At 38.8% G+C, this 14,903-nt stretch overlaps 1 protein-coding gene across 10 annotated transcripts in view; it reads right to left on the bottom strand.

Moving 5' to 3' along the window:
• Positions 1-10,562, bottom strand: part of egln1a (egl-9 family hypoxia-inducible factor 1a) — a 95,164-nt gene extending 84,602 nt beyond the window's left edge. For 2 of the 10 annotated variants that reach the window (XR_010016784.1, XR_010016785.1), the window contains exon 1: positions 9,293-10,562. Coding sequence is in view for 1 of the 10 variants with exons in the window: in XM_063039459.1 (XP_062895529.1) it covers positions 9,293-10,015 (723 nt within the window). In the remaining 9 variants the exon portion in view is untranslated. The remainder of the gene's footprint in view (positions 1-9,292) is intronic. The other 8 variants (XR_010016786.1, XR_010016787.1, XR_010016788.1 and 5 more) reach the window with 6 other exon arrangements.
• Positions 10,563-14,903: the final 4,341 nt, after the last annotated feature.

Below are 14,903 nucleotides of genomic sequence, written 5' to 3'. Positions count from 1 at the left end.
ATCTATCCAATTTAACTTTAAACGACAACATCAAACCTGCTTCAACCACTTCTGCTGGAAGCTTGTTCCACACAGCTGCCACTCTCTGAGTAAAGAAGTTCCCCTTCATGTTACACCTAAACTTTTGCCCTTTAACTCTCAACTCAGAAAGAATTTGAGAAAGAATATTTGTTCCAGATTGAATCCGAAGCACTTTCATCCAAACGCCGGTGGGGAACAGTGAGTTTATAGTATTTTAAGTGATCTGAGAATAGAACATTGATACATGTTCTTAAATTAGTTGAAGTGATTCCTAATCATTGCAAGAAAATTAATAGCTTCCGTATAAGGACAACAGAAAAACAGCATGCATCATTAAGGACACCCACCACCCAGGACATGCTCTCTTCTCACTGCTGACATCAGGAAGGAGGTACAGAACCCTCAGGACCCATACCACAAGGTTCAGGAAAAGTTATTATCCCTCAACCATCAAATCTTGAACCAGAGGGGATAACTTCACTCAAACCAACACTTAACTGTTTCCCACTTCTTAAGGATTCACTTTCAAGGACTCTTCGTCTCAAGTTCTCAATATTTATTGCTTATTTATTATTATTACTTTATTTGTATAATTTGGTGTGTTTTGCACATTGGTCATTTGTTTATCTTACGTGCAGTTTTTCATTGATTTTTTTTGTGTTTCTTTGTTTACTGTGAATGCCCGCAGGAAAATGAATCTAAGGGTTGTATACAGTGACATACATACACTTTGATTATTAAATATACCTTGAACTTTGGAATCCAAATAAAGTTATTTTGTTAAAACTGTCTGTCTTGTTCTAAAATAGAAACTCAAAAAACTTAAGAGCAACAAGTAAGGGAAAACTCATGCTAAACATCTCTGAATGAGTCCAATGGGGGAGCACAAAGAGGACAATTGCCAGATTCGTGTTTTGAAACTTTCGATTTGTGCAGAGAATCTTAACCTCAAACAGTCATGAAGATACTTGCTGGTAATCCTGCAAATTACTACTGGCATAACTATTGCTATTTCTATTGAAGATTCAGGCTAATAAGTACTCCAAGAGTTAAATTGCGAGGAGATAACAGAGTGGTATTTCTGGAATTTAGAAATTAAAGAATGACGACTGAAATTTGGCAGACGTTAATGAGGTTGATGGAGCAAGGTGCCAAGGCATTTTATCTCAAAACAAAGCCAAAGAGTTCAGAAGCATATTTAGCTTCTTTGTACAAAGTGATAATAGAAATGTGGAGAATTGTTCCACAAAAGGCAGTTGATATGAATTGATATGAATTGCTAAATAACAAATGTGTAGGAGTTTGAATACTTGAAGAAACTATGAAGAAAAAGGTACTTGAGCACAATCATTTCAAATGGCAGGACAGCCATGAAGCACCAACTGGTCAATACCTGCTGAGTATTCAAATATAAAAACATTTAACTGGAAATAAGTTAATTTTTGCAAGTTGAAAATGGATATGATCCTGATGAAACAGAATCAAATATTAGTAAGCAAAAGAATTGTACTTGGACGATGGGAGACTTTAGGAACTGAGGTTAAAAGGAGGCAAAATGACAATGTAGTAATAAAACAACCTGAATAACCAAGGACCAAAACAAAATGATATTCTCATGAGGGTGTCATTCATGGATGAGAGATTTAACATTATATCTCAAAGATGACACAGACTCTGCAGCACTTCCTCGATACTTTACTAATTGTGAATTTTGAACATTATTTATTTTCTCCTCAGACTCAGAGATATGGAATGTTAACAGCTTTGACTCAATAATTTTTCCACTGTAAAGTCACGTGGTCAGTTTCATGTCTGAACTTTAAAGACTTGAAAATTCAATGTCAGTTGACACTTCAGTTCAATATTTATAGAACTTGATGCAGTATTAGTTGGGACATCTTTCCAAAATGAAAAGTGAAGCTCTATCTGCCTGCTCAAGAGAGTAGAAATAATCCAACACTACTATCAAAGGATTTGTCCCAAACGGTCATGAAATAATCAAAAAAAAAATGACTTGGTCATATATTAAAAGGCTGATCCTGGCCAGTTTAACTAGCACATTTGTATCTATTACAACAGACAATATACTTCAAGATGCTAAAGGCAAAATGTGAGAGGAGGATGTAAATTGAAGAGTTAGAGACAAACAAGGTGCCTCTTATTTTTCTGAACTGTCAAAAATTATTTCAAGTCTAGGCATCTAGTTTGCACATCTTTCATGAATTCATTCACTTGAGTACTTAATTCTTTTGATGTTGTCAAGTACAGATACAGAAATTTGACAACATACAGTATAGAAAAAATGTTTAATTTAGTTGTCGATTACAAATCAAATTTAAAACAACTGAGTTATCCACTTCACTAAATATTCAATTCAGCTTTCTGCTCCAGACATTTTACATTAGCCTCAACCTCAAATATATACTCCTAACCACCATTTCCTTCTTTATAAAACGCATCAATTTTCCTCATATGGATAAATGCCAAATGTTAGTCATTGTTAAAGTATGCAGCAGAGCCAATTGTAAACTGGACGAAGATTAGCAATCACACTGATTCTACACCTTAACAAATGCCAAAGGCAGGAAAATGATTTTATCAATATGCAAAACGAATTTAGTTTTGTTCAATATTTTGTTTTGAACAAATTGACTATTTGTCCTGAAAATACTGTATAAAATTATTAATTTTTCAAATCTCAATTCCTCAGATTTTGGTTCCCCAGTACAAGTTGAACTGTCATGTTACTCACTCTGAGGTCCAACTGTAGGTTCCAGAATATGTAATTTGCATCGCATTTCAAGACTTATATTCCTGGAAATTAAGTATTTTTGAACAATAGCAATATTAATAGAATTATTGTTAATACCAGCACTTTTACAAGCATTGTGGAATTAATTTCTCCATAAAAATACAATTTTTAAAACCAACCTAACCAGTAGACTAACATTTTGGAAATCAAAGCCTTCAATTAGTCTCATTATTATCCTATATTTCCTCAAATGACTGCACAAAATTATGTAATAATTTATTTTATACTACAATTAAATTGACTGGCTTGTATTGTTTCCAACCATAATCAGTGAAGGATCTACTTTATTTTTGTTTTCTCAGGAGGCTTCCCAAATGCAAAATATTGTATACTCTCAAGTCATTTCCTAACAACACATCGGCACTGAAACAAGTGCCTAAAATCACCCCAGTCAGAAGCACTGAAATCGTACTCCAGTCTCACCATACAAAAGGTAAAGAAATCATAACAACACGAGATCAAGGATTTAAAACACTAGTTCAGGAATTTCAAAACTAAGGTTATTGGTCTATGGTATTGAAGTACAATTCTAAAATAAATAAAATTGTTCTTAGGTAATTCAAGAAAACATCAATTTTTGTTATATATTAAGTTGAGGTGAATCATAAAAACCATGGAAATGAAATGAGGAATGGGAATAAAAGACATTCAGTTGCTAAATGCAGTCATTATTTATTAGTGTTTGATGAAGAGAAAAAGTCATGAATTTTAGTTTATGGTGCTTTAGTTCTCACATAAGTTTTTAATGCATATAGGCCTATGGCAAGCGGTACTTACTTCAAATGGTTTAGCACATTAAACTGGATGGAAAAGATTATCTCTTTAATTGAGAGAACAGCATCTAGAAGTCACCTTTATACCAGCACCATCAATGTTAGGCACAGCAATTTAGAAAACTTCCTCAGTGACAGTGTATTTCCATATGGAGATACCGAACTGAACATTAATAGCCAAATATCTGATCATTATGGTGCAGTAAAACTGATTGGGAATAGACATGTGACAAAAATGAGATGTTAATTTTTATGGTTTATTTTGCTTTTCTTTTTATCCTTCACCCTGGATTACATTTGATGAATTAGATGTTACATTGAAACTCCGTTCAGGCTCATTGCTGTATACTGTTAAGTTCACCCTGAATGAGTATCTCCAAAAGGGTGAAAACTGCCAAAGGTGAATAGATTTTGATTTTGTCAACATGATGAGAACTCAAGAATATCAGTGATGAGTTTTTAGTGACAATCAGCAGATACTTAAAGTTGAGAAAAATACAGCAACTTTCCTTAATTAACTATCCATTCTAAAATTAGCATATTAACACAAACCTCAGCCATTCATCTGCAAAATAGAAGCTGAATAAGATAGTGAAGTACCATTTTTTAAAAAATGTTATAACATACAATGAAATAGATAAAATGATCTACACAGCTACATCAGGGTGTACCAGCTTGCTGACAAATTAAACGATTAAAATTAAAAGAAACAACTGCCATAGATACAGCTAAAAACCTTAAGATATTAACTGTTACAAATCTACCTCCATATAATCATTTTTCAAACATGTTCCAATGAATGCTTCTACCCTAAACCAGAAAAGAAATCCCTTCAGATTTACAACACCAATAATTTTTTTTGTTTTTCTAGTCAACTTTGTTAAGGAATATTTCTTAGAGTATAATTTCTTTCACAAAATCATTATTCATAGGCTAACAAATTGTGGGGGGGAATAGGGCAGACAAATTAGAGACATCTCCTTTATGCATTTTTATGTCACCTGTAGATTTTTTTTTAAAGAAACTATTTGCATTCCATGCCTCTGCAACTCCCCCAGAATCATGATTTTTTTTTATAAAAAGGGGGCAACAATATCATTGGCCAATCAGCTTCAAGGTATGGTTTCAGACACTGGTGTCAATTCCCTGGCTGTGTAGCATTTAAACTCTCAAAGGCAAGAGTAACCAGAAATTCACCAAGGTATTATGGGGTAACAAGTATAATCTTCTCATGCACCACTTACTGTATCTACTGCAAAACTAAAACAATTTATAATCTGCACAAAACCCATTGTTCCAAACAAAAACAAATGCGAATCCACCGGATAAAATCTTTCTTCATCCCTCTGCCATCGGCAGAAAATCCTAAAGCCTTAAGTATGTACCACCAGCCTCTGTCCTATTGTTATAAGACAATTAAATGGTCCCCTAATATAAGATAGCCCTTTGGCCTCAATCTCTCTCATTATGGACTTGCACCCTACTGTCTGGCTGCATTACACTCTATAACACTATTCTACATTTTGTTATGGTTTTTCTTTGCACCACACCAATGCAATGATGCAAAGAAATGATCTGTATGGATGGCAAACAAAAGGTTTTTCCCCCGTAGCTTAGTAGACATGACAACAATAAACTAATTTAATTTTCCAATTTAGGTGCTGGAAATATAAAATAGAAAAACTGAAATCGTTGGAAAGATTTAACAGCTTAAGTATTACAAAAGAAAACATTTGAGATGGGTGACCTTTCAACAGAATAAAGAAAAGTTAGAAATCAAAAACATTCTAGGTGAACAAGTCTTTTTAGCACTTCCCACTTTCATCATTTACGAAGAAACAGAAAACCTACAGCACAATACAGGCCCTTTGGCCTACAATGCTGTGCTGAACATGTACTTAATTTCGAAATTACCTCAGGTTATCCATAGTCCTCTATTTTTCTAAGCTCTGTACCTATCCAGGAGTCTCTTAAAATAACCTATTGTATCCGACTCCACCACCGTCACCGGCAGCCCATTCCATGCACTCATCACTCTCTGCGTAAAAAAACTTACCACTGACATCTCCTCTGTACCTACTTCCAAGCACCTTAAAACTGTACTCTCTCGTGTTAGCCATCTCAGCCCTGGGAAAAAGCCTCTGACTATCAACACGATCAACGCCTCTCATCATCTTATACACCTCTATCAGGTCACCTCTCATCCTCTGTCACTGCGAGGAGAAAAGGCCAAGTTCACTCAACCTATTCTCATAAAGCATGCTCCCCAATCCAGGCAACATCCTTGTAAATCTCCACTGAACCCTTTCTATAGTTTCCACATCCTTCCTGGAGTAAGGTGACCAGAACTGAGCACAGTACTCCAAATGGGGTCTGATCAGGGTTCAAAGGAGCTGTAACATTAGCTCTCGGCTCAATCCCACAGTTGTTGAAGGCCCAATGCACCGTATGCCTTCTTAACCACACAGTCAACCTGAGTAACAGCTTTGATTATCCTATGGACACAGACCCCAAGATCCCCCTGATCTTCCACACTGCCAAGAGTCTTACCATTAATACTATATTCTGCCATCACCTTTGACCTACCAAAATGTACCACCCCACACTTATCTGGGTTGAACTCCGTCTGCCACTTCTCAGCCCAGTTTTGCATCCAATTGATGTCCTGCTGTAACCTCTGACAGCCCTCCACACTATCCACAACACCCCCAACCTTTGTGTCATCTAATAAAACAGATATTGGAAGGAGGAGTCTCTAAGACCATCCCCATTGATGGCGGGGCTCTGCATGTAAATGCTAAAGACAAAAGCATCTAGTTCAAGACTCTTTCAAAAAACTTTCTGCAGCATACACTGGGAATTATTGAGCATATCATTCATTTCAAAATTAGACAGCATATAATAAATTAAGGGGAATGGTGTTAAGCCACCTTCAAAACCACACTTACTTATATGCAAGAACCTTTATGGTACCTCCCATTTCTCCAATCAAAATAATATAACTTCCGTTAGACTTATACCATAACACAAGAGATTCTGAAGATGCTGGAAAACCCCTGCAACGTACATTATATGCTGGAGGATTTCAGCAAGTTATGTAACAACTACAGAAGCGCAAAGGCAGTTGATGTTTCAGGCTGAGACACTTCAACAAAACAAATACCATCACAAACAAGGAAAAAGTCTGCAAATGCTGGAGGAACTCAACAGGCCAGACAGCATCTATGGAAAAAAGTACAGTGGACATTTTGGGCCAAGACCCTTCCACAGGACATACTTGATTTATAAAGAAACAGAAAAAAAGAGACAAGATATTACAGATTAAATATTAGCAGAATATTAACATTATTGACGTAGATTGGGAACAAGCAGGATCTCCCAGTGACCACCCATTTTAATTCCACTTCCCATTCCAATATGTCCATCCATGGCCTCCTCCACTGTTGAGATGAGGCCACACTTAGGTTGGAGGAACAACACCTTATATTCCATTTGAGTAGCCTCCAACCTGATGGCATGAACATCAATTTCTCAAACTTCCGGTAATGCCCCCCCCCCAGCCCCTTCACCATTTCCCAACCCCTTTTCACCAATCAACTTCCCAGCTCTTTACTTCATCCCTCCCCCTCCAGGTTTCACCTATCACCTGGTGGTTCCCTCTCCTCTCCCCACACCTTTTAATTCTACTCCTTGGCTTTTTTCCTCCAGTCCAGGCCCGAAATGGCGACTGTAATTTTTTTTCATGGATGCAGCCTGGCCTGCCAAGTTCTTCCAGCACTTTGTGTGTGTTGCTCAGAAGATTATACATTGTCCAATGTTCACTGGACTGAAATATAAATGACTATGTTTCCATTAGTGTATCATATTCCCCTTTAACGTTGAATTACATCCTCAACACTTTCCAGGCACATAAGTATTGGAAGAAAGAAATAAAGAATGAGGTGTAATCAAAGTGGAAGAGGACTTTAAACAAGGAGAATGAAATATGGAGGTTGGGATGGGACAGAAGAATTAAAAGCTTAAATATAAAGATGAAAGTTGTATCCAAGACATCTTCAAGGAGAGGTGCCTCAGAAAGGCAACGTCCATTATTAAGGACCCCCATTACCCAGGACTTGCTCTCTTCTCACTGTTACCATCAGGAAGGAGTTACTGGAGCCTGAAGACACACATTCAGCTATTCAGGAACAGCTTCTTCCTCTGCCATTCCATTCCTGAATCAACATTGAACCCATGAACACTACCTCACTTTATTTTTTGTTTATTATTTCTGTTTCTGCACTATTTTTAATTTAATTCAATATACATATATACTTACTGTAACTGACTTTTTTCTATATTATCATGTACCTGTATTGCATTGTACTGCTGCAGCTGAGTTAACAAATTTCACAACACGTGGTGATATTGAACCCGATCCTGAGAAATGTAAAATGAAACTATTGGGAGACCATAAAACAATGCAAATGATGTTAAAAGCAAGCAAAACTTCTACAAGTTGAAACATGAGCAAAATTTCAGAGGTTTCCAAAATACCCAGGACATGCCCTCTTCTTACTACTGATGGTACAGTGTAATACATAAAATGTACTATGAAATACAATAAGAAATACAAGTAGTGCAAAAAGAAAGCAAAATAGTGAGCTAGTGTACACGGAGCGTCTGGAAATCTTATGGCGGAGGGGAAGAGAAGCTGTTCTGAGTCATTTATTATTCATCGATTATCATTGACATATGTAGTGAAATTTGTTGTTCTGCAGCGGTAGGAGGTACAGGAGCCTGAAGACACACAATGTTTCAGAACAGCTTCTCTTCTCCCCCTCTGCCATAAGATTTCCAGACGCTCCGTGTACACTAGCTCACTATTTTGCTTTCTTTTTGCACTACTTGTATTTCTTATTGTATTTTATAGTACATTTTCGGTATTGCACTGTACTGCTGCAGAACAACAAATTTCACTACATATATCAATGATAATAAACCCGACTCCGAGTGAGGAGAATGGGAAGCTTAACAAGAGCGCGTCGAAATTGACAATACTGGCATTAATGAGGAGATTGACAGGAGAAAAAGGAGCAACAAGAAAGCTTAGTTCATGGTTAATTAAGGTGACATCTGCAGCGAAAGTGGAAAAGTGGCTAAGGACCAGTCTTTAGGACGACAGCTGAAAAAAAGGGTCTTCTCAATCACATTTCTCCACATACAGTATAGACAAAATTGTTCCCTAATCTTCTCTTGCAATTCCTTCCATTTTCACTGCTTTAGATCAGATATTACTGAGTAGTTGGAAGTAAACATAGAATAAGAAAGAAATGTTAATAACTTTTTGAACCCTTATTGCTCCGTTATTTAGATCCTGAAGACCTACATATAAAGTAGATTATGAAACAGCTTCTGAATTCTTAGTATACTAAAAGATGTAATCAGTATTTGCAAGAATTTAAAGACCAACATTTAAAAATACACTTCGAAGTCGATCCAGCCACAAACCACTTGTGATGTTGCAGCTACTTTAAAAGTAATCAATTTGGCTGAATCGCATTTCCCTATAGAAACGAAAAAAAAGGAATTGAGGACAAGACAAGTCAAAAAACTTACTTGAAGATAACGTTAGTTAATGCTTCGTTGCACTAAAAATATTAAACTTTACGAACCATGTACATCCGAACAGTGCCGGTGTACTCACTTTCGTCCTGCCATTAATATTATAGCTGCCCAGTTTTCCGTTGCAATGCCGGATTAGATCGTCCATGCTATTCATTAGGTATCCGATCTGCATACAGCCCGGCTCCTTGCCATCTATCCAGGTGATCTGGTCACCGCGAATATCCTTGGAGGAGTCGCCTTTCTGGTTGACCACCTGGCCATCAGTGAAACGGCCGCTGCGGTGCAATTCCCTCACCTCCCGCAGCACACAGTCGCCCGTCTCCTCGCCCAGGAAGTTGTCCACCACGCAGATGCCATGCTTGTTCATGCAGGGCACGATATAGTCCTGAACCAGAATCTGGGAGCTGCCGCTTAGTCCATGTGGCCCCCTGTGACTCCGACTATTGATGCCAGGTCCGGTTAGCAGGTGGCCCGCTGTCCCCGGGGAGTCTTGGCTCCTCTCCGACTGCTGCCCGTTGACGGGATCCGGTGTGATGGGCGGCCGCGGCAGCTGGTAGTTGCTATTCACCGTAGCGTTACGCGTGCCCTCGCCAGCCGCTCTTCCCAGGCGGCTCGCCGCCTCCTTGCAGACCTGTTTGTGTTTCTTCCAGTCCTGCTTCTGATGTTCTTTACTGCAATAGAAGGATCTTTTGCAGCGCCCGCACAGTAGCAGTTTCTCCATTTTGCCGCACAGTTCGCAGCTCTGGTCCTGGTCGGCGGCCGGCGGCCGAGTTTCGGGCGTCAGACTATTTTCGCTGGCCATACCGGGGAGGGGAAGGAGGGAGGGAGAAAGGAGGGAACGGAGGGGGGAAGGAAAGGAGGGTAGCCTCAACCAGGGTGGATCGGGGTGGGAAAGGGGCGAGAGAGAGGGAAGGAGGGGGAGGGAAGAGAAGGAACCCTTCTTGACAGCGATATGCTCAGCTCAGCCCTCAATCCCACGCGGGCTCGTGCACACGCGCGTGCACGCTGACCGGCTCTTGGGCCAGCGAATCACGGTCCGCCCTGCCGTGCCGTGCCTGCCGCTCCGGCTCCGGCTCCGTCTCCGTCAATCCTCGCCCCGGCCGTTCGTCGTGAATGTCGTTCAAATTCTAGCCGCCATTGCCCCGCGCGAATACGCGTGGCGCTGAGCTTGGGGCGGCGGGCTGAACGGACAACCCGTTTATTTTCGCCGCCCTCTCTCAGCGTGTGAAGTGGCCGCTAACTGCCTCCATCGCGGAGTGCTCTTTTTCGGGCGACCTCGCTCGTCGGACAGAAGCAGGAGGATATGGTGCGTTTTCGTCTTTATCTCGGGTGCCTCCCCTCAGATAGCTGGCGGGCGGAGCTAGACTTCCAGTAACTCATGTAACCACAGTAAACACCTCCTGCTTGGGTAAACGCTGTGAACATACCGTTCCTGGGGATCAACTTACATTGTAGGAGTATGTGCAACAAATTCCCCGACGGGGTTGTTCATTCACGCCTCTCCTATTCTTAAACTATCTTCTGCAGTGGGTTTAGTTTCTCCTCGCCCCCTACATAAATGCACCTATATAACCCGTCCTCCTATATAAATGCAAGGTTTTAATTTGTTCCTGCTTTATTTCATTATTTTTGCGATTTAATCGCGAGAGGCAAAATACTGCGGGTGCTGGAACTCTGAAATTAAAAAGAAATGTTGGAAATACTCGCACATCGGGAAAATCCTGTGAAAGAGGAACTGTTTCGGCCCGATTAACTTTCATCTTATCCCTTAAGGTCATGGACAAGAAATTTAACACTCTTACTGCGCAAATCGCAGTATGAGTTTTCCAGCATTTCCCGTGTTTGTCGCAATTTAAGTGTTCCTGCCCTTTGCCCTTTGTATAGGACCTTGGGGAGAGCACACCTGGAGAATATATACAATTTTGATCTTGCGATGATACGCTTCCTATAGGGGGACTGGTTTCTGGGATGAAGGGATTGAGAAATTACCACCTTGGTGAAATAAAAGATGACAACATTGAAGTATTCCAAGTGTGTTTAGTGGGCTAAACGTGCATATGCGTGACCAATGTTTTCTTTCGCTGAGGAATATGGAACCAGGGGCTATAGCTTCAAAATGAAAAGTAAGCCAAATAAAGCTGAGTTGAGGAGAAAGTCAGTCATAGTGGTGATTCTTTGAAATTATTTCGCCCAAAGGACTGTTGGAAGCTCATTGGCTAGGACAGATAATTCATTATTTCAACCATAGAACCCCCCCTCCCCCTTTTAGGTCCATTGGGCCCTGTAACTAGCCAGTTCTGTTCAGCCTCTCTTCACCTTTATTCCATTACTCTGAATTTCAAAGTTGTAAGGCAATTGGCATTTTTATGCTAATAATCAACAAACCTATTTCCTTTTGGACAAATACCCCATTGCACCTTGTAACACATCTGCAGCCTCACAACTAATGTTAAACCTTACACATTTTTGCTCTTACATACTGAAACCATTCTAAATTGGTAACCAATAACTATTTGTAATGCTGCTTACAAATTGTTTTCGCATAATATTGAGTGGAGGATAGTTTTGTACTTATCTTCTTGTGTGGTACTCGTAAATTTAAACAATACTTAATTTTAATTTCTATGTCAGTACATTCTGTGTGATATTTTGAAAGCTATTTTATATTCTATAATTATAAACTATGAAAGTATGTATGCTGTTGATCCTATGCAGAGGTGTTGTATTTTTATTTAAGTTAATTGCATAAAGTGTCATGCTAGGAACTGTGCAGTTCCCTTTGAGCACATGATGACTTTTCGAGTTCAATTTATTGTCATTCAACCACACACATGTACACAGCTAAATGAAACATCGCACCTCTTTTGCCTCTTATACTACAGTAGCATCATGATAAAAGAAAAATAATTTTATACAGTGACCTACATCAGTATTCAAGTTTCTTTTAATTCATTACTATTGTGTTTCCACCATTTCTGTAAGTTTTCAAAGCATACAGCATTCTTGGTATCAGCTTTCATGGTGATCACATCAACCATATTCCATATTAATTGGTATTTTGATGAATTATTTCATTTATCAGATCTAAGAAGCCATTATGTAAAGTCCCTAGCTACCAAATAAATAAAATCTTCAATTCTTGGTAGTTAATTTTCTTATTCAAGTATAAGATAAAATGAAGTTGATTCATTTTATTATGCCAATATGTTGAATATATACAAGATATGTTGGTATCTAAACAGATTGTCATAAATCGTTAATTAATCAATTACAATAATTTTTAAAATCTTATTTATGACCTGTTTTCCTGGTTTCAAAAACAACAAACTTGTATAAGCATTGCATTCTCTTGTTGCTTACTTAAATATTCAGAACCAGAATTCAAGTATTATTTTTTAAGTGTCATCTTGTCAACCAGTGGTTACAAGTTACAGTCATCTGCAGTCACCTTATAGTTGTGAGAATCCCTTGTTCTGTGAGGTTTCTTTCTAGAAAATTTAATATTATTTTGTTAGGATTTCTCAGAATATAACTTTAATACCACATCCTTTTCCTGATCCTTTTTTGAAAACAAAATGGTTAGTTTAATAACTGACAATCAGGTTTGTCAACAAATTCCATGATACATGCCGGTTAATGATTCTGATTCTGCTTCTGACTAACCTCTATAAAGTCTCCAGAGCTTCTTTCTCTTGATACTATGCCAAATTATAATCCAGCAGATGGGCTGACTTATATTTTGTTACTCAATAAAACATTTTAAAAAAATTAAAAGGAAACACAGAGCCGGGATAACTCGTGTACATTCATAATTTTACCTTTAGTGAGACCCATGCTTCTGACATTCATGTACTTCTTACATATAACCCACAATGCATTATTTAAACAAAGGATATTTAAACAATATGTTTACAATATTACTCAACTATTACTGAAATATTACGTACACACCTCTCTGCTTAGCTATAAACTCCAACTCAATACAGAATGCATCTCAACTTATATATAGAATATTATATAGTACAACTACTATATAGACATCCACAGCACAGTAAATTTTAAATTGCCAATTTCAGGTCTAAAGATTTGATTTCTAACTCTTGTGGGATAGCACCTTTCCTGACAAGGGGGATCACTCTGCTTGGCAGGAGAGAATTGTGGGTGTGAACCAATCTTAGGATCTGGAGCTGCCTCCGTGGTGGTTGAAGGAGTTGACTCTAGGAATGCAGGAAGTGGTTTTGACAGCAATGGACATCTTTCTTCTGGATGTGTTGGCATCCTGGACAGTGCTTGGCAAGCTTCACTGGACAATGTGGATCATAATATGTAAATACTGTGTCTGATGTTATTATTTCCTCTACCTTTTTGAAAGCCACCTCGCACTGTTTTGTCCATTGCAATTTCTTCCTGATCTGTAGTAATGAGTTCAGGGGGTGGTGCACAGTAGCCAAGTTTGTCAGGAATCTGTTGTAGTAATTGACAAATCCTAAAAAGGACCGCAACTGTGACGTCTTTTGGCCCTGGAGCATCCAGCACTACTTGAATTTTCTCAGCACATTTGTAAATCCTTGTGTGTCAATAGTGTGACCACAGTAAGTGATGCTTGGTTTAAAGAGTATGCACTTGTTTTGTTCTGCTCTGAGCCCAAAATTTTCTTATCTTTTTAACAGTCGTGAGATCTTGGAGATGTTCCTTACCAATAACAATAATGTCATCCAGGTAACACTGACCCTGGTCCATAGCAGGTGCAGATGCTATTCTAAAGATAAGCACGTTATGGTGATAAAGCCCTTTGTGAGTGTTCACAGTGAGAAGCACTTTGGCTCTTCTTCCATCTCCATCTATATGTTGGCCTCAGGTAGGTTCACTTTACTGAAGGATTTTCCTCCGGAAAGATTTGCAAAGATATCCTATATCCTGGGCAGAAGGTATTGATCTACTTCTGGTACTGGGTTGACGGTGACCTTAAAATCACCACAGATCCTGAAAGTCTGATTCTCCTTGGCTTCTGGGACAACTAGCATTGCCCATAGTCTCCACTCAACCTTGGAAATAATTTCTTCAGCCTCCATGCAATCTAGCTTTCTGGTTACTTTATCACAGATAAGGAACCAAATAGGCTTTACGAAACTTGGGGTGTGGCATTATCATGTAGCACTATTTTACCCTTGATATGTTTAAGTTTTCCCGTGCTATCCTTGAACAGTGCAGCAACACCATCCCACACCTTTCTTAATTTACTTTCAGTTAACTCTAGCAGGGTATATGGCATGCAATAGTGGATGGATCTCCAATCACATAATAATTATCGCAGCCACTCATGTCCCCAGTGCTGGCCACAGATTTTACCACATGCAAGCTCAATGTGGTATCTCGTTGTTAGAAATGTCATTCCCACAAAGGTTACATTTTCTCCTAAATAAGTTCTTAATTGGTTATCTGCAGTCTTCAGTTCAGCATCTTTGAAATGCCATTCAAGCTCATTTTGTGGAATGACTGAAACAGCCAAGCCAGTGGTCAATTCCATTTTAATTAATTTCTTGTTTGTCTATTAGACTATAAGACATAGGAGCAGAATTAGGCCATTCAGGCCCTCCAGTCTGTTCTGCCATTCCATCATGGCTGATCCTGGATCCCACTCAACCCTATACACCTGCCTTCTGGCCATAACCTTTGATGCCCTGACCAAT

The sequence above is a fragment of the Mobula hypostoma genome, chromosome 2 (assembly GCF_963921235.1).
Source record: "Mobula hypostoma chromosome 2, sMobHyp1.1, whole genome shotgun sequence".
In the NCBI taxonomy this organism is placed as follows: domain Eukaryota; kingdom Metazoa; phylum Chordata; class Chondrichthyes; order Myliobatiformes; family Myliobatidae; genus Mobula; species Mobula hypostoma.
The sequence above is the reverse complement of the archived record's forward strand: the minus strand, read 5'-3'. Positions and strand labels throughout refer to the sequence as shown.